This window comes from Tiliqua scincoides, chromosome 2 (genome assembly GCF_035046505.1).
Source record: "Tiliqua scincoides isolate rTilSci1 chromosome 2, rTilSci1.hap2, whole genome shotgun sequence".
NCBI classification, from domain to species: domain Eukaryota; kingdom Metazoa; phylum Chordata; class Lepidosauria; order Squamata; family Scincidae; genus Tiliqua; species Tiliqua scincoides.
In genome coordinates, this window is record NC_089822.1 from 256,433,707 (window position 1) to 256,457,821 (window position 24,115).

A 24,115-nucleotide genomic window follows, 5' to 3' on the forward strand; every position below is an offset into this window, starting at 1 on the left:
GTCCTGGAGTTCTAACATACAGTCGTCCCCTTCAATTTCAGCAGATACGAGCATCCCGATTTACTGGCTGAAGGTGTGCCTGCAAAGCACAGCACAGTGTTATACAGGAGGGTCCTCTTTATCCGCAGATTTAGGACCAGCAGGTTTGACCCACTGCAGGTCCCAAACCTGCAGCTGAGGACCCACTGAGTCCTTCTTTTGGTCTTATCTGGGAGCCCATCTGAGACCCACAGAGCCTCATTTGTTGCTTCTACTAATAATAATGCTCAGACATCCATGGAGTGGCTTTCACTCTCTCTGATTTTGAAACAAAGCCCAGGTGAAATAAACTTGCCTGACCTTTTTTTGATTTTTCTTTTTTTTCTCTTTTTTCCTTTCCCTTCTGTGCTTCAGATTTAAATTTGTACTTTAATTTCACCTCCAAAGAGCACCAAAACACATCTAGACTTGAACTCATGCCAGATGGTCCAGACACACACTAAACTACAAGGAGTGGCACTGATTATTGGGGTCTCGGAATGCTGTGAACTGAACTGGGTGGCCTACTACTGGGGCCTAGTAGTTCTGGTCTGAGGGTGCAGGGTTCACTTTCCCATGTTTGAACTGTACTAATACATGTTGGTGCTTATGGAGAAGACCTGGGCTGTATTTCCACTACAGCTTTAATCCGCTTTCCATGCTCTTCTTTTCTCCCACTGCATATTTATAGCAGTGTTTCTGAACCAATAGTACTTGTATCACTTGAACTACCAGTGGTACTTGAAGTGATAACCAGTGGTACTGGGGGGACCCCCCAGATCCCCACTGTCTAGTGGCAAAACCAGCAATACAATGCAACAAGCAGTAGTAGGAGCCTTGGTTTGGTGGGCAGAGCTCCAGCATGCCCTCCTGTCTGTCCTGAGCCTCATACCAATTATGCCAGATCCCAACCCCCATTCCTGTGGAGTTCGGAGTGGCTACAAGCTGCTCTGCTCTCCTTGGACTTGTGCCACCACAGCGACCAGGTGCCTTACCAAAAGGTAAAGGGAAAAGTTTCCCCTTACCTCTGTCTGAGCCACTTTGGACTTCTATCCTGCGCTGGATATAGCACAAGCCTCTTGACTTGCCTGTTCCAGCGCATGATAGGATTGTGCCCTTATTCTCCATTCCTTTTCTAATGATCCCAAGCATGGAATTAGCCTTCTTCACTGCTGCTGCACATTGGGTCGACACTTTCATCAACCTGTCCACCAGCACATCAAGATCCCTCTCCTGACTTGTCACAGACAGCTCAGAACCCATTAACTTATATGTGAAGTTTTCATTTTTTGCCCCAATGTGCATTACTTTACATTTACTTACACTGAAATGCATCTGCCATTTTGCTGCCCATTCTCCTAGTTTGGAGAGATCCTTCTGGAGCTCCTCACAATCTCTTCTGGTCTTCATCACTTGAAAAAGTTTGGTATCATTCGCAAACTTAGCCACCTCGATGCTTAACCTGGTCATTTATGAACATGTTCAAAAACACCAGTCCCAGGACAGATCCTTGGGGCACACCACTTTTCACCTCTGTCCATTGGGAAAATTGTCCATTGACACCCACTCTTTGTTTCCTGGTCCTCAACCAGTTCCTAATCCAGGTGAGGACCTGCCCTCTAATTCCTTGACCGTGGAGTTTTCTCAGTAGCCATAGGTGAGGGACTGTGTCGAACGCCTTCTGAAAGTCCAGACATATAATGTTCATGCGTTCTCCAGCATCCACATGCCTATTGACCTTTTCAAAGAATTCTAAAATATTCATGTGCCAAGACTTACCCTTACAGAAACCATGCTGATTCTTCCTCAGCAAGGCTTGTTTGTATAAGGGCACAATCCTAATTTTCATTAGGCCAGCACAAGTTTCTTAATAAAAGTTTCTTTAAATATGTTAGCTTCAAATAAGTCCCTTGCTCCGGCCCAGAAGGGTCACAAACATGCCATAAAAGAGCCTCCCAAGTCGCTCCAAGCTTTCTGGGAACGGGTGTTGGGATCCTGCACAACTGCCAAGTTCCAGTCCCGCTCTCCACCGCCGGCCCCCAGGGCCACCCACTGCCCGCCTTCCCCCCACCCTAGAACTCCTCCCTCTGACCTCCTCCTTCTCCCATCCCAGAGTCTTGCATTGACCAACCTTGGCCAATGCAATTCTCAGTGCCTCTGTCAGTGTGGAGGCTTGTGCCAGCCTCCACAGATGGGAATGCATCCATACGCCAGCCTTGCTGACTCACAAGGAGGCACAAACATGCCTTACGAAACATTTGCGACACTCCTGGGCCAGCGCAAGGGACTTCCTCTGGCCCAAGTACTTCTCTGGATCGTGCCCTTAATGTATATAATTAAAACAAAATGTCATACAGGCATTATACTTTATTTCTACTAGATTCTTGCACAGAGTAGGTGTAGGAAGGAGAATGGTTTTGCAGTAGTCTCTGGGGGTGGGTTCACTCACACAGCAAGGATTTAGATTTACTAACAGAAATGCTCAGCCAGAACTGGAAGGAAGGTTTTCAAAATTAGATGGCACCTTGGGTGGCACCTTTAAGTTTAATAATTAGACGCTCCTTTATATTGAGCTCAGGTCTCAATACAATGATGTAGCATTTAGGAATAAAGATGCAGCCCAGTAACCCAGAACTGGAGGCCAAGATGGAGAAGACCTGCACAGCCACCATGTACTTCCCCTTTGTGCTCAGGTAGGTGGGCACAAAAGACACCCAAACACTGCAGAAGACCAGCATGCTGAAGGTGATCAACTTGGCTTCATTGAAGTCTCTGGGCAGTTTCCTGGCTAGGAAGTCCACAGTGAAGGAGACGGCGGCCAGAAAGCCCATGTAGCCAAGGGCAATGTAAAACATGGTGACACTCCCTTCGTTACACTGCAGTATGATGTGACCAAACTTAGAATGCATGTCTGACTCTGGGAATGGGGGAGAGATTCCCAGCCAGACAGCACAGATGCCCACTTGAACAATGGAAGAACAAAAGGCAATGGAGTTTGCCAAAGTCTTCACCAGCCACATCCTCATCCTGCTCCCTGGCTTGGTGGCCATGAGTAGTATATAGTACATACTTCATTTCAAAACTATCTTGACAGCAGAAGTCCCGCCCCTCTTTACCGGAAATCCCACCCCCTAAGGGGGTTCAAGTGACCCCTCAAACAACCCCCCCAAGACCGTCGACCACTAGGGAGGGGTTTTGTGGCGCCCCAACATTTGGTTTGGCAGGAAAAGAAGCCTGCCAATGAAGAGTAGGAAAGGGGTTCATGTGACCCCTCAATCAACTTGCCCTGCCCCCTCTGACCACTAGGAAGGGGTTTTCTGGCATCCTGACATTTGGTTTGGCAGGAAAAGGAGCCCGCCAATGAAGTGTTGGAAAGGGGTTCATGGGACCCCTCATTCAACTCGCCCCATCCCCATTGACCAATAGGCATAGGTTTCGTAGCTCTCGGACCACTGCAGGGACCCAATGGGGAAAAGGGGGAATGGAAACAGGCCAGGGCATGCCCCCTGTATTTAAGACCCTGGCCTTCGGGGAAGGGAGAAAGCCGTACAGCCTGCTGCAGCCATGGCATTGCCTCTGAAAAGCTCACCCTCTTGCCTGCTGGGATGGAGACCCCCCAGATGCCCCGAGTCTGAAACCCCTGCTAGGGATTTGACCAAGATGGAGAACGTGCCGCCTTCTGGGGGGGGGACCCCGGTCAGACCCGCTGATTCTCAAAGCCCCCCCTGAATCGCCTAACACTCGGGTGCTCAGATCAGTGTTTGAAAACCTTCCCCACCAAGCTTCAGTCTCTGAGCATTTGACGGGCTCTCCACTAAGGAAGAAAAGCCGTTGCTGTGAAATCGATGTCGGTAACGAATTTCATAGACCAATACCTATGGAGCTTCTTTACAAGCTAGCGTGGGATGAAGAGTGTGTGTTTCCCCCCAATCGGCTGTGACTGTGGGTTTGTGCTTTTGCACACAGTGACCGAGTATCCTGAGGCAGCGGCAGTCAAGATTGCACAGGTAACATTTTTTTTTTTACAGACATGATTGAAACTCATTATTGTTGTATTAATGGGCTAGAAAGACAGAAATGTTAGAAATTAAGTTTGTTTTTAAATTTTTTAAAGGAATCCCCAGAGGAGAAAGAATGTCCTGGTTCTCCAAAGACCCAGAAGGTACCAGGAAATTATGAAGGCCGTACAAGTTTCCGTGATATTTTAGGCCTTCAGAAGACCCCCGTGGAGCAATTCAATCCAAATTGCCGCTCAGGCGCTATGCAATCACTAATCAGAGCGACATTGTATGTGATTCTTAAGCATTGTTATAAGGGGTATTTACTTGACTGCTGCATTGGTTGTAAAATTAAATCCAAGGATAAGGAAGCTCATGAATGTAGAAATTGGAGGAATTACGATAGAATAGGATTCTTCGAAGTTGTGTGTCAAAGAATCTACCTGCAGGCAATTCTGAACACTGTGATTAATATAGCTTACAGTTTACGGTTTTTGTATGTGACCGCCACAACCATTGATTACATTTTAAGCCTGTTCGCTAGCATGAATGCCTTTTCTGATCCCCTGGCATGGCTTGATTCAATGATGAGAGAGGTGGATTACACTTACCTTGAGTATGTACAACCCGTGGTTTCAAAAAAAAGTATCAGAAGTTTCTTGCAAGAGGCCACTGTTGTCTAAGTGTTTGTGACAAGTGAAGGAAATGTAAGAAAACAATGTATGATTTAAAAAATAATAATAAAAGAAATGGAAGACCCACAATGTTTGCTTTTTGAGGGGGGAGGAATGGGGGCGTGGTGGAGGGGGAGGGAGGGAGGAATGAACCAATAGGAAATGAGTTTCAGGAACATGTCCGGGCATGCCTGGCACCAGCTATGTATTTAAGACACAGGACTGAGTGTAAAAAAATAAAAAAAAAAAAATGGAGAACGTAGACGGGCAGTGCTTAGGTACAACTATCAATTTTTATAATGCCGTGGATCCGTATAGGAATTCAGTCGAATGGGGTACACACAAGGATGATTTAACTGAAAAGGTCCCCCTCGAGAGTGAAGAACCGGAGCCCTGTATTGGACCTCCAGAGGGGGTTTTATACAGGGGAAATTCTCTGTCTGACAGCGAGGAAATAGAAGCGGATTCAGCACCCTATTGGACACATTCCATGGTAAGCAAAATTGTTTTTTTTGGGGGGGGGGGTGCATGGGGTGGTTTCGATATTGAGCACATGGGGGGGTGGTAATAATTTGCATATTTCTTTTAAATAAACAGATGCGGGAACTAGATGTTGCGCCACTAGACTGGTCGGCTGATGGGGATACCAGTGAAGATATCTGGAAAGTCCCAAAGAAGACAAATCCCCAGTGTCCGTGCATGTCTGTATGTAAATTTTACTGGGGGATCTGAAATATATACACACGGTTATTTTTAAATTAGCTAAATACATCAGTCACTGAGGAAAAAAAAATGTGAGTGGGGGTTGATGATGAGAAATGATTTTTTTGCCTTGTCTAGGAAATTGAAGAGGCTGTTGGGGGTCTTGAAAAACTGAGTCTCAGTGAACTGCTAGGCCGATCCTGCTCCCCTAAAATTCCTGAGGAATGAAAATAAATGTGAAGAAAAAATAAAATTGCATTACGTTATCCAATTGTGCGCGTTTCTGTGCTAAACTGGAACCATGGAAAAGCATAAGGAAATTTTAAAAAATATATATTATACACCTGAGGCTGTCGGGAGCTTTGGAGGGGTAAACACCCTCTTTCAAGAGGCCAAAAAGCATAGTAAATCTCTGACTCAAAAACATGTTCAGGAGTGGCTTGCAGAGCAAGATGCTTACACATTGCACAAGCAACCTCGAGTACGATTTAAGAGAAACAAAACGGTTGTTTCGGGAATGGATGCACAATGGCAGGCTGATTTAGTGGATATGCAGCAGTTTTCTAAGTACAATGCGGGGCACAAGTACATTTTAACGGTGGTGGATATACTTTCTAAATACGCATGGGCCAGAAGCTTGAAAGACAAATCAGGCAGACAAGTGGCTGCTGCTTTTCAACATATTTTCAAACAGGGTAGAATACTACACAAACTGCAGACTGATTCTGGTAAAGAATTTCTAAACTGTACTGTGAGAGAACTATTAAAAAAACAAGGCATCCATCACTTTGTTACAGGGAATGAGGTCAAAGCAGCTGTTGTGCAATGTTTTAATAGAACATTAAAAACAAAAATGTGGAGATTTTTCACAGCTAGCAACACTTTTAGATACAAGGAAGTGCTGCCGCGACTTATAAGCAGTTATAACCACACGGTGCACAGAACGACCAGGGTTCGACCTGCGGATGTGAACCATTCCAACACTGTGTCTGTCTGGAAATCCATGTACGGAGATTGGGTTAGAGGGAGAAAAGAGGTTTCTGTGTTCAGAAAAGGAGATAATGTGAGGATCTCTAAGCTCAAGGGGGTATTTGAAAAAGGTTACAAACAAAGCTTTACCAGTGAGATTTTCATAGTCGACCAAGTCAGCAGCAAGGGGAGAGGACCCGTGTACAGCTTAAAAGATTACGAGGGAGAGAGCATTGCGGGGACTTTCTATCCTGAAGAATTACAGAGAGTGAGGACGGGAGAGGATAGAGTTTACAGGGTTGAAAAAGTTCTAGCTACGAGGGGGAGGGGTAAGAAAAAGCAACACTTGGTGAAATGGTTAGGGTGGCCTGACAAATTTAATAGTTGGGTTGCAGACTCTGAGCTGCGCGAAGCTAAGTAACGAAGGGGGGAAATGGCGGAAAATGATTTTTACATCACCCTAGCAACGCCTGCAATAAAATATTTCAACAGAACAACAGTGCTGCCTTCACGATCCGTCTGGCATGCTCCCTGGATCTGCAGGGGGAGTGGGAAGTGGGATTAGCGGAGATACAGTACCCTCACACCTGGGACACACTCACAGATGATAGAAAATTTCAAATTGACGATGGAAGGACAGAATGGCTATTCACTCTACGGAGAGGTTATTACGCTTCAGTACCTGACATACTGGATAATATGAACAAGGTAATAACGAGCCATATAAATCCACCACCTGATACATCTCTGACCTATGATTCTGTGGATAGGAAGGTCTATCTTAATGCTCCATCGCTTCACAAAATTGAAGCAGAAGCAGAACTGTCTCATATATTAGGGCTGGACATGAGCTTAGCCACCAGAAAATCAACCTTCACTGCGGATATTACAGGAGGATTTAGCACCATGTACGTTTACACAGACATTACAGACCACCAGGTCATGGGGGACTTTTATGTGACTCTGTTGCGGTGTGTTCCTATTCGCGGGGAGAACGGTGAATGAGTCACAATCACTTACGATAGGCCGCATTATGTGCTTGTAAACAGGGACCATATAGACACCATCACAGTGAAGATAAAGACAGACCAGAACAAAAATGTGTCATTTCGTTTCAGCAAAGTGATTGTGAAGCTGCACTTCTATCCCAGGAAAAAGAGGCTATTTTAAAACATGGTCCTTCTAAAATGTTACGGGGATCCCGCCCTTTATAGCAACTATTATAGGGTGCAGGCGGGGCAAGGCCATCAAGGATTTCATGGAGCGCCTGTTATGTATGGAGTGGGGGTCGGCGGCATATTCCGAAGTCTTTTTCAAAAGGCAGTTCCCCTTTTGAGGCGGGGATTAGAGGTTATTAAGCTGCACATAAAATTAGCTGCCTGCAATATTACCCGAGACTTGGTTGGGAACGTTTCTCAGGCCGTATTGAATAAAGCTATTTCGCAAAGGGGGCTGGGGCTGATGTACGTGAAAAGAAGGAAAGCGGTTAAACGAAAAGCATCACGAGCGCTGCTGACAGGCCCACCCCGCCCCTTTAAAAGAAGGGCTAAAAGTCAAAGGACGACGCAGAAGAGAAAGCTCAGAGACTGAGGTGTAGAAAGAGAGCCCTCTCTAGAGACATATTTTAAAACGATCATGGCCTTTATTCACGGGTACTCAGAAGAGTGTACAAAATCCGAACTAGACCTGTTCCAAATAGCCCCTACGCAGACCAGCATTGAAGGAACCATTTATGTGGAGGTGCCTCCGTTGACGGCTTCCATTTTTAGTCAGCTGGACATGACCCTGGGAGACAGACTCATCAGTCAAAGCAACAACTGCTACCCCTATAGGGCTTTCATCGAGTCTGTGTTAAACTATGGCAAAGACACGCTATCCAGCCAGTTCTCTGCAGGGCTGTTTTACAAAGACACTCCTGGTGAACACGACTCAGCAGACCTGGATGGCCACAACCAGGGGTTTATTAAAAGAGCGGGTCTGACTGCTGAAAGCAGAAAAATAGAACTCCTGGGGCATCTTCAAGCGGACCTCTTTTTTCAAGAAAAACTACTGTTAAACGGCGTGGACATGAAAATTAAACTCACCCAGAGCAAAGACAGATTCTGCTTGATGACTGATGATGCCAATGTATGCTACAAGTTGAAGATTTTGACAGCGTCGCTGTTAGTAAAGAAAGTGAGAGTCGCCCCAGGGGTACGGCTGGGGCACGCCGAAGCTTTGCTTACAACTGCCACCAAGTACCCTGTGGACTGTGTCAGTATGAAAGTGTTTAGTCTCCCTGAGGGGAGTCGCTTCAGTAACCAGGAGAACCTGTTTTTGGGGCAACTTCCGAAGATGGTCATAATCGGCCTGGTGGACAACGATGCTTTCAGTGGGACCTTCAGCAAAAACCCATTTAACTTTAAGCATTATGACATCAGTTTTTTTGCTATTTACCTGTCGGGCTACCAAATCCCCACAAAACCGTTTCAGCCAGACTTTCAAGAAGGAAGCTGTGTGAGGAAGTACATGAGCCTGGTGCATGCCTCTGGTAAGCACATGAAAGACAAAGGGCTGATAGTCAACAGAGAAGACTTTGCGAGGGGGTACACGCTCTTTGCCTTCGATCTGTCCCCTGACCAGGAATGTGGTGACCACTATTCCTTGATCAACACGGGGAACCTTAGGGCAGAAGTTCGGTTTGCCATACCCCTCCCGCAGACCGTTAACATGATCGTTTATGGGGTTTTTGACAATATAATTGAAATAAATAACCAGAGGAATGTTCTGTTTGATTATATGTGACATGGACACTCTGCAGTTAACACGGCTGCTGACCGCTGACCCCGCCACCCACAAGGTATTCAATGGAGTGTTTCCTTGTGACCAACTTCCTAAAGCAAATCAGCTACAGAGACCCGCAGGGCTGGTGGTCAACATGGACCCTCACGACTGACCGGGAGAGCACTGGCTAGATTTGTACCTGGCGGAGGAAAACCACGTAGAGTTTTTCGACTCCTTCGGACATGCGCCAGACCATCCCCGATTCCCAAAGGCAATCATGGATTTTTAAAGAAAATATGGCCCTGTAACGACATTTCAAACAAAACAAGTACAGCCCCTGGACTCTGCAACCTGCGGATACCATTGTGTGTGTTTTCTGTGCCAGCACTGTAAGGGGTTAACTTTCAACCAGATTCAAGGACTCTATGCCGATGATTTGCTAAGGAACGATCGCATGGTACTGCTATTTGTAAAAAAGAAATCATACGTGTCGCGGCTTACCCCCCAGTTTTTTTATCGACACCAAACCTGTGTGTCTTGTAGTAATTTTCATGGGTATGTTTTTCAATAAAATATACCTCCACTGAGGGGTTTAAAAGAAAAAAAAAAAAAGCCGAAGCAGCATGTTTTTGTTTTTTTTTAAGTGCTTTTATTTTTATAAGGTGAGCCATGGAACAGAACTAGATTGTCTCTGCTTTTTAGAAGTTCTTCTGGAAGCCTTGGGATATGCTTTAATTCCGTCATGGGGCTGTGGTTTTTCAAGTGATCCAAAGAGGCCCTGTTTCCGGGGTTGCCAACAACCGTGGAAGGGATATTTAGTTCAGTCATTGCCTTCAGAAAGACATCCCAGCCTTTAGGGGTGCGCGCAGAAGGTAGCGCATGGATTTGTGTGATTCCTTTCACCAAGTCCAGCATGTTGGAGCCTGGGATAGTTTCCCCTTTGTAAACAAAAGCCCCCTTTTCATTCCACAAAGAAACAGACTTGTTTTGCTTCATTTTGTTTAGCACTATCTTTGCAGGGCTCTTAAATCTGATGGACAAACTGTCCAAGACTACATGATACATGTTGTCTGGAGCTGGAGAGGCATGTGCTTTGGTTGTTGTCTCAGGTGCTGCTGTTGGTGATGGCATTGGTAACAACAAGCTCAGATGTCCTTTTTCAGCTTCCCCCTGTTTCACATGAGTTAGATATTTTTGAAGCAGAGCGGAATATTGTTTCGCCTTTTCATATTCCGTTAAGTCCCTTCTCTGTAAAACATTTCACATGTCAGCATCTAAGGAACTGAGGGCTGTAGTTCTGATGTTTTCTTCTCCCTGGGAAGGATTTTTCAGTTGCTCTAGCTGGTGGCTAGGCACAAGGAACATTTTTTCAGCGTGTTCCATCAGTGGTTACATAAAAGCTCTGCGATTAGGGGAAGAGCAATGCTTAACAAGTGTGCTAGAAACCCTCCAGACTGATTAACCAGTTGCTTCTTTTTTCTTATTGATAGCCGTTTATTACTCAGTTTTTTGATGAGCGAGCAGTTTTTTCTCAGCACAGAAACCTGCCTGCCAGATAAGGATGTTAACATAAGGAACAGATGAGGAACATAAAAGGATGTTACCTTTTAAAGTGTTGAGTGCAATTTCTGAGATAGCCGAGACCAGGTCGTGAGGAGCCGCACACAGAATGGCTTTTCTCTGTCGCGGCGGGGCCTTGATAAGCATCTGCAAAATGGGTAGATTTCTTCTCACGCAGTTAGACATGTTGTCATGAGGAGGATGCGCTTACAATTGAAGGGTCTTGGGGTTAACTCACTTGCTTTTGTAAAGGGCTCCAAGTTTCTTTTTTTTCATAGCGAGTTTAGCATCTGTGTGAGTTCAGCAGCAGGGCAAGGAAGCCAGGGCCCCAGATACAGTCCTTCACTTCCCTTGAGAAGAAGGGCAACAAACCAGTGTATGGTTTTTAAGTACCCCTAAAACAACAACAACAACAACTATGCAGTCAGGCAGCCAGCAGCAGGGTGGGGGCTATCCAGTGTTTTGCATCGAGTGTAACATGTATGACTATATGCCTCTGGGGCATAAGTCATGGGTGTGTCCTCAGTGCAAGGAGCTCCAGGGACTCAGGGAACGCGTCTGCTCCCATGAAGCCTTGGTGGCTGACCTGGAGAAGCAGAGGCAGGCAGAGAGGACCGTGGGGAGACTTCCGGGGACGATCAGGCTTCGTCCCACCCTCAGGCATGCAGCTCCTCAGCTGCCCAGGTGGGAAGTCTTAGGCCTGGAGGACATCCTGGAGAGGAGGGAAACAATCCCCTAGGGGGTACCCCTTCTTCAGGGGACGGGCCCCTATCTGAATGCACTCAGGATACTACTCGGGGGTTGGGGGCTTCTTGTAGTGGAGGATTCGATTATCAGAAACATAGAGAGGGGGTTTGCAATGGATGTGAGGACCGCATGGCGACTTGTCTGCCTGCAAAGGTTACAGAAATCACTACTTGTCTGGACAGGCTGGTAGATAGTGCTGGGGAGGAGGTAGCGGTTGTGGTGCATGTTGGCACCAATGATGTGGGGAAGTGTAGCAGGGAGGTCCTGGAGGCCAAATTTAGGCTATTAGGAAGGAGGCTGAAAGCCAGGACTCCAAAGGTAGCGCTCTTGGAAGTGCTACCTGTTCCATGCGCAGAGCCAGCTAGGCAGGCGGAGATGAGGGGTCTCAGTGTGTGGATGAGACAGTGGTGTAGGAAGGAGGGGTTTAGATTCGTTAGGTACTGGGGAACATTTTGGGACAAGCAGGGACTGTACAAGAGGGACGGGCTTCACCTGAACCAGAATGGAACCAGACTGCTGGCGCATAACATTAAAAAGGTGGCAGAGCAGCTTTTAAACTGATCCCTGGGGGAAGGCCGACAGGAGCTGAGGGGCATCCGGTTCGGGACTCCTCATCCCTATGGGACGAGGATGGGGAGGTTAGAGAACAACAAGGTAAATACAGGGTAGGAAAAGAAATTGGGAAGGTAGCATGATGGAATGTGATAGATGGTTTAGCACAATGAGAGGATGCAGGGATAAAGGAGCAAATAAGCAGCCCATCCTTGGGCATTCCATGTACAAATGCTTTCATGCAAATGCCCGAAGTCTCCAAGCGAAGATGGGAGAACTGGAATGTCTGGTGTCTAGAGAAAACTTTGATATAGTGGGCATATCGGAAACCTGGTGGAATGCGGAGAATCAATGGGATACTGCAATCCCGGGCTATAAACAATACAGGAGGGACAGGGAGGGGCGTGTTGGAGGTGGGGTGGCCGTTTATGTTAAGGAAGGGGTAGAATCCAGCAAAGTAGAAATTGAAGGCAGGTCTGACTCCACCGTAGAATCTTTGTGGGTTAAATTACCAGGCCTGAGGAGCAATGCAATACTGGAGGCGTATTATAGTCTTCTAGACCAGAAACCAGCAACTGTTACCCTGCACATGCCGGATCTTGGAAGCTAAGCAGGATCAAGCCTGGTTAGTACTTGGATGGGAGACTGCCTGGGAATACCGGGTGGTGTAGGCTTATACCATATTCTTTCGAGACTGAAGGTTGCCAACCAGACCAGAAACCTGAAGGGGATCTTGAAATGAGGAAACAGATCAGGGAGGTGACAAGGAGGGACAGGGTTGAATCATGGGGGACTTAAATTATCCTCACATCGACTGGGTCAATTTGTGTTCTGGTTAAGAAAGAGAGACCGGATTCCTTGACATGCTAAATGACTGTACCTTAGAGCAGCTAGACATGGAGCCCACCAGAGGACAGGTGACTCTGGATTTAATATTGTGTGATACTCAGGACCTGGTTAGAAATGTCAATGTTACTGAGCTATTAGGGAACAGTGACCATGCTGCGATCCGTTTCAACATGCACGTTGCGGGAAGTTTCTGTGGAATGTGGAATGGAACTATTAGATTCCACTCATCCCTAGAGGGACATTTGCTGGACAAGGTGCTTTCTGGTTTTCAGCGCTCATTACAGGACAGGAGAGTAGACATCTATTAACAAAGACATGGTAGTGCAGTGGTTCCTATACTGTGAGCCGCGGCTCCATGGGAAGCCAACCAGGAGAGCTGCGGAATTCTCACAAAAAACCTGCCTCCCTATACAATATGTAGGATTGTAGTTCTAATGGGGAGCTGTGGCCCATGGCCCACTAGGCCAAGGGAGCTGCCAGATGAAAAGGTTTGGGAACCAATGGCATAGTGGGTTTGGGGTGGTGAGTATGACTGCATTCCCACCCATACACTTTTCCTTTTGATACAGAGCACCACTTTTGCTTTCCACCTCTGCTGTTCCATCAGGCAGATGTGCAGGAATGGCTTGTGAGGCACATCCAGCATAAGAACATAAGAAGAGCCCTGCTGGATCAAGCCAAAGGCCCATCTAGTCCAGCTTCCTACATCTCACAGTGGCCACCAAATGCTTCAGGGAGCACTCAAGACAACAGGCACAACCTGTGTCCTGGTGCCCTCCCCTGCATCTGGCAATCAGAGGCAGCCTACCTCAAAAACAAGGAGCTTGCACATACCTACCATGGCTTGTAACCTCTTAAAGTCCTCCTCATTTGCTTTTTCTTCTGATAATAATGCTCAAGCATCCATGGATTGGCTTTTACTATCTCCCTCATTTCCATACGATGATTTTGAAAAATAAAAAATCTGTCACGTCCCCCAAGCTGCTCACTGCCTCCCCACAATACCAGCTCCCTACTACTCACCCCCAAGCCCCCGGAGCAAGGGAAAACAAGCCAATGCCAGTTCTACAAGGAAGAGGTTGCTTCTCACCGCCGTCCCCTCTGAGGGGGCTCTTCCTCCTGCCTCCTCTCCTGCTACCACCGTCCTGGCTCCTCCAACCAGACCACTTGTTTGCTACGTGGGGGGGGCTACGCCCACGTACCACTTCCTTTGGGCTGCTGCACATCATGGCTGGAGAGCCATCTGAGGGTGTAAAGCAGGGCAGCAGCAGTGGGCACAGGCACCTTTGGAGACACTCTGTGTGTGGGCTGGATATAGGCTCGCGCCATATTTCCCTTGCTTCTGTCCCCTTCCCTTTCACCTCCCATTCCATCCCTCCACCACTTCCTCCTCCCCATGAACCCTGTGTGCTGTTTCACTGTGATGTGGGGCTGGCAACACTTGCAGTAGGTCGCATGTTTATGTGCCAAGCTGTACCCAGGCATTGGCCTCTGCAAAAGTGTCAGTGCCATACATGACCACGCCGTGATCCCAGCTTCCCTGCAGCAAGCTGCTGATGTACAGGAGTGCCTTGTTTGGGGGGCTAGATGGACCGCCTTGTACCTGTGTGTTGGAACATCTGCATTTATATCTGCTTGGAGGTGTGTTTCCAAGTGCAGGATGGGTATGCTGGGCTTTTTTTCTGGCAGCTGTGCCCAGGGGTGTTGGCTGTTGTGCTACCCTGGGAGTGGGTTGCCCCATTGCTAGTTGCCTGGTGACCTTTGATGCTGTGGTAGCTGCTCAGACTTGCTAGGAACATGTGGGCCAGTCGCTGACCAGCTGCTGTGCATGCACGCTTCGCTTGCCACATGGCTTTTGCTGGTCCACTGGTTGCTCTTCGGACCTTCAGTTGCTGAATGTGGGCTGGATGTTGCTAACTTTGCAGTCCATATGCATGATACTGTGTTCCTGCCAGCATTGCATATAATGGTCTCTATACGGTGTGTCCATCCAACGTTGGCGTGACAGTTAGATAGGTCTGGGCCATCAATCTTGTGTCTGTCCCCCAGGCATCTTCTTTCTAGACAGACGTGCCCCAAACATTGGGAGTCATAAAGGTTTGGTTGCTCTCATCTTCACCTTTCCCAGATCCATTGAGATGTTGGTGCTGAGTGGGGAGGTTTCCAAAGGAGAGTCTGATCCGGCATGTGCCACTGCTGTCCCTCCCTGCCCTCCAGGTCCTCCCCCAGAATGCCCCATTCCAGAATGCCCAGGAGCAGGTTGGCAACTGTGGGCCACTACGTCTTTTTGCAGTGGCAGCTCCAAAATGGCAGCAACCAGTGCCCTGTGAGTGCGACAAAATGGACAGTTACGACTGCGCAACCCTGCTATGCTATTGTAAACTAGTTTTGGGCTGTAAACTTCTTTAGGAATTCAGGTAGTTACTGTTAGACTTTCAACTCACAAGAGCATAGGAGGAGCCCTGCTGGCTCAGGCCCAAGGCTCATCTAGTCCAGCTCCTGTATCTCACAGTGGCCCACCAAATGCCTCAGGAAGCACACAAGACAACGAGAGACCTGTGGCGACTCCTGTGGCTACTCCCTTCCACCCGGCATTCAGAGGTAGCCTCCTTCCTATGGCTTGTAACCTGTGAAGGACTTTCCATCCATGAATCTGCCCAGTCCCCTTTGAAAGGCATCTAGGCCAGATGCCTTCACCGCATCCTGTGGAAAGGAATTTCACAGATTAATTACAAGCTGGATAAAGAAATATTTTATTTTGTATGTTTTAACTCTCTCAATGCTCAATTTTAGCGGATGTCCCCTGGTTCTGTTGTTGTGCAAGAGGGAAAAGAACATCCCCTCTATCCACTCTATCTATCCCATGCATCATTTTATTTGTCGCAGGGCACAGGCCTATACATATCTACTCAGAAGAATGTCCTATTAAATAGAACCTACTGTGTTCAGTGAGATTTACCCCAGGAAAATGTGCATAGGATTGCAGCATCAATCATGTCCCACCTTAGGCACCTTTTTTTCTAGACCAGGGGTGCCCAAACCCCAGCCCAGGGGCCACTTGCGGCCCTCGGGGACTCTCAATCAGGCCCTCAGGGAACGCTCAGTCTCCAATAAGCCTCTGGCCCTCCAGAGACTTGTTGGAGCCCGTGCTGGTCCAGTGCAACTGCTGTCAGCAAGTGAACGACTGTTTGACTTCTCACCTGAGCTGTGGGGCAAGGACTCCCTCCACTGCTTGCTGTTTCACATCTGCGATGCAGCAGTGACAGCGAAAGAAAGGCTGGCCTTGCTTTGTGCAAGGCCTTTTATAGGCCTTGAGATACTGCAAGACCTTCATTCATTCTTGTAAGTACCATCTCTAATATATTCATTTATGTAAATTTATTCAAATTTTAAATTGTAAATTGATTCTTTTTTTCCTGGTCCCTGACACAGTGTCAGAGAGATGATGTGGCCCTCCTGCCAAAATGTTTGGACACCCCTGTTCTAGACTGACAAGCCCCTAAAGCTGTAGTCTATCCACATAAGGGAGATGCCCCAGCCCACTAATTTTGGTCACTCACTCATATACCTTTTCCAGCTCTTTGAAATGTGGCAGCCAGAACTCTACGCAATATTTCAGATGTGGCCTTACCATTAATTTGTATAATGGCATTATAATGCTGGCCATTTTATTCTCAATTTTTTTTTAATGATCCCAAGCATGGAAGTGGCCTTTTTCACAGCCACTCCACATTGGGTTGACACATCCATTGAACCCTTTTGTGTTTCCTGCCACTCCTCCCTTGTGTCTTTCCATGGCTTTAGCTGGTAGGGTCTTTAGCTGGAAGAGCAAGGACTCCTGGAACTCACTCCCTAAAAAGTTACTCTTTTCCTAACTTCATCAGATACACCAAATACACTCTCACTACACTCACACACCACTATAGGATGGGAACACAATATAGAGCACAGCAATATTTCTTTATTGATTGGAGTAAAAAAGGTATTTCTTTGTATACAACTCTTCTGTTACTGTAATTATATAATAGAACCGTAACCGTCTTCCAGTCTTGAGGGAGGGGGATTCTCTACAATATGCTGATCTGTGACACAAACCCAGATCCCATGGTTCCATCAGGGCTTCATGTATTGCTATTGTCCACAGTCATTCTCAGAAGGTTACAATGATGTTTGTTTGTCCCGTCCCCTTTCCCCAAATCTTGAAAGACAAATACCATATATAAAATCAATCATGCCACTTGTCAGCTCTTTTGTTGACTTAGAGTCCAATCCTATGCCTGTCTACTCAGAAGTAAGTCCCATTATAATCCACGGAGCTTACTCTCAGGAAAGCATGGATAGGATTGCAGCCAAAGAAAGACAAGAGAAGAGTAGGTCAAATCTCACAAACATGTTTTCTCCTGCTGTACACCTGCGCATAAAGCCACAAGGTGTGTCAAGAATGGGCTGGCTCTGTCCCTAGTAATTATCAAAAAAACGGTGCTTTATTCTTCTTCTCAAGGGATTCTTCCAGAGATTGGTTTTGAAGCCAATATGAGAAACATTAGAAATGAGAGCAACCAGAGAGGAGAGATTTTGTACTGGGCATGAATGGACTGGTGCATAAGGACCTCCTGTCCTGCTGAGAGCCAGAGTCAGATTCAGAGAAGGTGGGACTTGGCCAGTTTGCAGTTGGTTGGCAACCTTCAGTCTCGAAAGACTATGGTATAAGCCTACAGCACCCGGTATTCCCAAGTGGTCTCCCATCCAAGTACTAACCAGGCCTGACCCTGCTTAGCTTCCGAGATCAGAGGAGATCAGGCATGTGCAGGGTAACAGTTGCTGCCTTGGCCAGTTTAACAATGTTTAACAAAGTCCCTTTCAGATCTGAGGCTCTGGTTGACTCCATTTGTTATTAATGATGGCTGTGTGTTTGTGTTTGTGGGTGTGATGGGAGATATTCCCAGAATGCTACTGCTGCAATTGCTAACACTGGAGCTACTACCCTGTCCTCCCCGGGCAATGCTGACGACAAAATGCCCTCTTGGTTGGATAAGTGATCAAAGAGGCCCATTTAATTATTACAAGCCAGGAGACTACCAGATTAGCGGGCTGATCTCGACAACAAATTCTATCTTCCGACCGTATGTTTTCTCGGAGTCTCCCATTCACAGATTTTCAAAGTAAGTAACCATGTGGCGATGGGAGTCACAGCAGCTGCACCTGGTTCTGATTCACTCCTCTCAATCCTATTCATCAAGGACTGTCCTGATTTCCTGCTCCTGTCCTTACTGGAATCTGGTAAATCATGCCTTTTCTCCTCTGTTGGGAAAAATGGGAATGATTTTGCGGGGAGGCAATAATGTGAAGCCACCACCTACTCACAACCTGCCATTTCACAAGCTTTAAGGTAAAGGTAAACCTTAAGGTAAAGATTAGACAAATGAGAGAGTACACTTACTTTCTCCTTCCTTCGCCTAACTTCTCAGTCTCCCTCCCTCCCCTCACAAAGATGCTTAGCGCACTTAACTTGGCACTATCCTGTTCGACTTGCAGCCAGGTGTCTCTTCCCTACGTACACATGTGCATAGCACATGGAGTGCAAAACGCTGAAGCAGAGTAAAATCCAGACATTTCTGGATGCACTTTTTTTTTTTTTTTTGCAAAAGATGCAGGAATTTGACTCAGTCATTGAATAGATGATCCCAAGACATATTTTCATTGCAGCATAGCAGGCCTGCGTTTCTGGAACCTCCTGCCCTTTTTCTTTGCCATTCATGAGATCAACCAGAATCCCAGGCTCCTGTCCAATGTCTCCCTTGGCTACAATGTCTATGAGAACTATTTCAATGCAAAACTGACTTCCGATGCTGTGACAGACCTGCTGTCTACTGGGCAAAAGAGTCTTCCAAATTACACTTGTGGAAGGAGGAATAAGTTGGTGGCTGTCCTGGAAGGGGCTGACTCTGCAATCTCCAGTCAGATTTCAAGCATGTTGGGCATCTACAAAATCTCACAGGTACAAAGAATGGGTGGTTCAGACTGCATGTAATTCTGCTTCATAGGCTGACTTGCATGGTCAAAAACAGGACACTGAGTATCTAAAATGGGAACTGAAATTCAGAATAGCAGTTCAGGTTGCTAAAAAGAGTCTAAGTGAAATTTGGCTGTACATGTACACACAAGTCTCTTTGATCCCTCTGTCACCATTGCATAAAGAGGTTTGTCAGATTTTGGACACAAGTCCAAGGAAATACAAGCTTAGATGAGTGTACACACAGCTAGTGGCAATTCCAATTTCAGATTTCATGTAACTCTCTAGAAGAAGAAAGAAAAGAGAAGGAAAAATCCCCAAGATTTGTGTGTGTGGATTTATCTTTCTTCTCTATTTTTAGCCTTCTCCCACACCATTTAAGCATCCCCTCTCTACACAGGGCAAAGAATCAGTGGTGGCTGCAAACATTACAGCTGGTCAACAATTACAGTTGCCGGAACCCCCACAGATGCAGAAACCTGTGGATAAGTGAATCCATGGGGCTGGGCACTCAACAGACCTCTAAAAACAACTGGAAGCACCTTCTGGTCACATCCAGAGGTAGTCTGAGGCCTGGGGAAGCTGCATGTGGCTTCCCTGTGCCTCAAAAAGTCTCCCGGATGTCTCCACCCCCGGTTCGAAGCTCATGGTGTGTTAAAACAGGGAGTTCCGAACCTGCAGCTAAAAAGGGCAGACCTGTAAAAAGGGCAGACCACACATGAGCACAGAGATTAGAAGTCCTAAATTAGCTGGGCAATTGAGGGCGCAATCCTAACCCTTTATGTCAGTGCTTTCCAGCACTGCCATAGCAGTGCCAATGGGATGTGTGCTGCATTCTGCAGTTGGGTGTCACTCACGGAGGCCTCCTGGAAGTAAGGAAATGTTTGTTCCCTTACCTCGGAGCTGCACTGCCCTTATGTCAGTGCTGGAAAGCACTGTTGGGAACCACTGTTATAGGACAGTGGAGCTTGGGTGCCAGCAGAGCACATCAAGGTTATCAGGAACATGCTGCAAAGCTCCACGGTCGTTTTTAGTCTGCATCACACCTGTGCAGGTGGAGCTCTTTTAATGGGCAGGGCTGATATATTTAACACCCTTTCCCGTTCTGTAAATGTAGCTTCACGCTTTTCTGAGAAACTCCCATTTCTACAATACTTCCATGGATAGATTTTATGTGGATGAGGATGGGGATCTGACAGGTGACTTTGATATTGTGAATTTTGTGGGGTTTCCCAATCATTCCTTGGCTTCAGTGAAAGTTGGGAGACTGGAGAGGAAGAATGTTACAGAGATTCAGCTCACCATTGACCAGGATGCCATTGTGTGGCCCAAAGCATTTAACCAGGTAGGAAACCCCAATGATTTCACTTTATCCCCTTTAATATCATCAACTGACCTCTAAGGACTTGTTTTGTACTATCCATCACACATAAAGGGTGAGATTCCTGCCCCAAATATGTGACTGATACATGATCCAGGGCAAGCAGTGAGGAGAGAATAATCAGACTGGAAGTAGATCACATACCAAGTTGCATTGGAAAAGAGGTAGAGAACTGGGCCAAGCCCCATGGTGGCTAAACAAGGGTGCAGTCAATGGGGTGCAGAACTTGGGCACGTCCCCTGCATGGGATGTCATCAGCAGGAGCACCCAGGAGCTGCCTTGGGAACTTGTTTTGAAGGACCTTGATCAAGCAGAAACATCAGGCTCAGACCAGGGCAAACTGAGAAATTTGCCAAGGTGCATTGATCAGTCATCTTTCCCAAGGGCTGTGTGAGACGCAGGATGTAGTTCATGGTACAACAAGGGTACACTTCTGTTCAAAGTTATCTAAGAGGAAGTGCTACGTAAAAATACAGAGATTAGCACCCTGCATAATAAGAACCTAAGAACAGCCCCGCTGGTTCAGTCCATAGGCCCATCTAGTCCAGCTTCCTGGATCTCACATTGGCCCACCAAATGCCTCAGGAAGCACACAAGACAACAAGACTCTCATGGTGCTATCCCTTGCATCTGGCATTCCGAGGTAACCCACTTCTAAAATCAGGAGGTTGCATCATGGCTTGTAACCCATGGACTTTTCCTCCAGAAATTCCTCCAGAAATTTTCCTCCAGAAATTTGTCCAATCCCCTTTTTCAAGGCATCTAGGCCCGATGCCATCACCACATCTCCTGTGGCAAGGAGTTCCACTGACTAATTACGCACTGTTAAGAAATGTACATGAGTAAAGAAAGTACCTGATGTACCTTTTATATGTATCTGGTGTATTTTTTCGTTCAGTATTTCCATTTTTACGGTGTAGCTTTAATACTGTTCAAATGCAACACACTCCAAGGGTTCGGGATGAAAGAACTCTTTAAATGAAGATTAATACGTATCAAAATAGGAACTATTGGCAGGAAAAGAAAAAACCAGAAATTGAAAGTTGATTCTTTTGCTGTATACCCTGAGTGGGGTGTATTATAAGAAGCCACAACTTCAAAAATGTACCACTACACCATGTTGCTAACCTTGATTCCATCAGCCAAATGGGGATATTCTTCATTCTTTTAAGAAATCACCTGCACATGATCATCATGTGGCTGGATGATGCCTTCCCCTATAATTTAAGAGTCTGTCCAGTTTACTTGTTGCTTTTTAAGTTGCTGAATTCTTTTGAATAGTTTCAGGTTCTTTTGCTACTCCCAAATGGCTGGCACCTTGCCTAGCGGTGAAATGGAGAGATAGAGACACACTGCACATTGTACCACTTCCAACAGTATGTTACCCTGCACATGCCTGATCTCATCTGATCTTGGAAGCTAAGCAGGATCAGCCCTGGCTAGTACTTGGATGGGAGACCACTTGGGAATACCAGGTGCTGTAGGCATATACCATAGTCTTTCGAGACTGAAGGTTGCCAACCATTTTCTCTGGATATTTCCACTTCAATTTGCTGGTGCTTAACTTTAAAGCCCTACACATGATGTAGCCCCGGGGTAATTTTTCACATGACTTCTCATTTAAAACATATCCCTTCCCCATGCTCTTTGAACATCTCATGAATTCTGATTTGAGTGGCTCAATCACCTGGAGTATTGTGTCTAATTCTGGGCAACCCACTAAGAACATAAGAACAGCCCCACTGGATCAGGCCATTGGCCCATCTAGTCCAGCTTCCTGTATCTCACAGTGGCCCATCAAATGCCCCAGGGAGCACACCAGATAACAAGAGACCTCATCTTGGTGCCCTCCCTTGCATCTGGCATTCTGACATAGCCCATTTCTAAAATCAGGAGGTTGCGCGTACACATCATGGCTCGTACCCCAGAAACTTATCCCAGAAATGGATTTTTCCTCCAGAAACTTATCCAATCCCCTTTTAAAGGCGTCCAGGCCAGTCGCCATCACCACATCCTGTGGCAAGGAGTTCCACAGACCAACCACATGCTGAGTAAAGAAATATTTTCTTTTGTCTGTTCTGACCCTCCCAACACTCAATTTTAGTGGCTGTCCCCTGGTTCTGGTGTTATGTGAGAGTGTAAAGAGCATCTCTCTATCCACTCTGTCCATCCCCTGCATAATTTTGTATGTCTCAATCATGTCCCCCCTCAGGTGTCTCTTTTCTAGGCTGAAGAGGCCCAAAGACCGTAGCCTTTCCTCATAAGGAAGGTGCCCCAGCCCCGTAATCATCTTAGTCGCTCTCTTTTGCACCTTTTCCATTTCCACTATGTCTTTTTTGAGATGCAGCGACCAGAACTGGACGCAATACTCCAGGTGTGGCCTTACCATAGATTTGTACAACGGCATTATAATATTAGCCTTTTTGTTCTCAATACCTTTCCTAATGATCCCACTGTTAGAAAGATACAGCCAAACTGGAGCAGGTTCAGAGGAAAGCAACCAGGATGATCAGGGGGCTGGAGGGCAAGCCCTATGTTGAGGAAAGGTTGAGGGAACTTGGCATGTTCGGCCTGGAGGCGAGAAGGCTGAGAGGGGATGTGAGAGCTCTCTTCAAATACCTAAAGGGCTGTCATATGAAATCAGGGAATCATTTATTCTCAGCTGTCTCTGAAAGTAGAACTAGAAACAGTGCATACAAACAGCAAGAGAGGAGAGGAAAGGAAAAAATTCCTGACGGTCAGGGCAGTTCGGCAATAGAGCAGATTGCCGAGAGAGGTGGTGGAGTCTCCCTCACTGGAGGTCTTCAGACAGAGGCTGGACAAGCACCTGTTGGAGATGCTCTAAGAGGATTTCCTGCCTAAGGCAGGGGGTTGGACTAGATGACCTATTAGTTCCCTTCCAACTCTATGATTCTATATGCAATGTGGCTACCAGCACATTTTCTATTGTGAAAGTCTCCTTGTGGGATTCTCGACCTCCGGAGGTTCCTGTGACCAATACCCTGAGAGCATTTTGCAGGCTTCAAGGACCCTTCTGTGTCAAGGGGGCTCATGGATCAGGTTCTACGGTACTTAGCTGCTGTATTTGATTTTCTTTGTCTCTTTTAAGTGACAGCTTTTGTCCATTTCTCCTTTTAAGAATGAATGTCTGTCAGTTTCAATTGTTGTGCACCACATTGCAGACTTGCTTTGATAGTGAAAGGAGGTTTAAAAATTACAGCATTTTGGGTCCGATCCTATCCAGCATTCCAGCATGGATGCAGCTATGCTGATCGGCCATGTGCTGCATTCTACAGTGGGGGGGGGGCAGTCATGGAGGCCTTCTCAACACAAGGGAAAACTTGTCCCCTTAATTCAGGGCTGCATTGCAGCTGCATTCGCATTGGTACGCGTGGACGCGATTGGGCCCTTATGGCACAACCACATCCTCCAGTTGTACCAGTGGCGAACATGCCAGTTGTGAACCTACCATTAGGTCCGATGGGCAAATGCCCCAGGCAAGAGCCTCTAGGACCCCATGGAAGCCTCTCTGAGGCTCCCGACGGGGTCAGAAACTGTGCTTCCAGTTTTCCAGAAGCACAGTCTATAGTGTTGGAGAACCTCAGAGAGGCCTCCCCAATGCGGGCTCAGGTTGTGCAAGGCTCCGTGATTCTCAGGTGAGGGGGGGTGGATTTTTACATGGGGGATTGACGACAGCCCTCATTGCGGACCTTTGCCCTGGATGCAGGGCTGGGGAGGTCTGCTGCTGGTGCACGCTCTACTGGCACACGCTGTCGCCAATGTGCTGTAAAGCATGTTGTGATAAAACACCAGTTAAGAGCACCAGTGGGAAACCTCTGCTGTCCCGCTGATGCCAACTCAGGTAGCAGTGCATGGCAGAGCAGGCAAG

General features: G+C 46.8%; 2 protein-coding genes and 2 pseudogenes across 2 annotated transcripts in view; 3 read left to right on the plus strand and 1 right to left on the minus strand.

Annotated features, from left to right (window-relative positions):
* Positions 1-7,996: 7,996 nt before the first annotated feature.
* Positions 7,997-9,145, plus strand: LOC136639074 (uncharacterized protein F54H12.2-like). The gene has a single exon (XM_066613100.1). The coding sequence runs from the start codon at positions 7,997-7,999 to the stop codon at positions 9,143-9,145; it is 1,149 nt and encodes a 382-aa protein (XP_066469197.1).
* A 1-nt stretch (position 9,146) lies between these two features.
* Positions 9,147-24,115, plus strand: part of LOC136639075 (vomeronasal type-2 receptor 26-like) — a 42,262-nt gene continuing 27,293 nt past the window's right edge. Inside the window, exons 1-3 of the mRNA XM_066613101.1 lie at positions 9,147-9,200; positions 18,594-18,830; positions 19,963-20,190. Coding sequence (XP_066469198.1) covers positions 9,147-9,200; positions 18,594-18,830; positions 19,963-20,190 — 519 coding nt within the window. The remainder of the gene's footprint in view (positions 9,201-18,593; positions 18,831-19,962; positions 20,191-24,115) is intronic.
* LOC136643494 (5S ribosomal RNA) lies at positions 17,542-17,658 on the minus strand (annotated as a pseudogene).
* Positions 21,596-21,713, plus strand: LOC136642672 (5S ribosomal RNA; annotated as a pseudogene).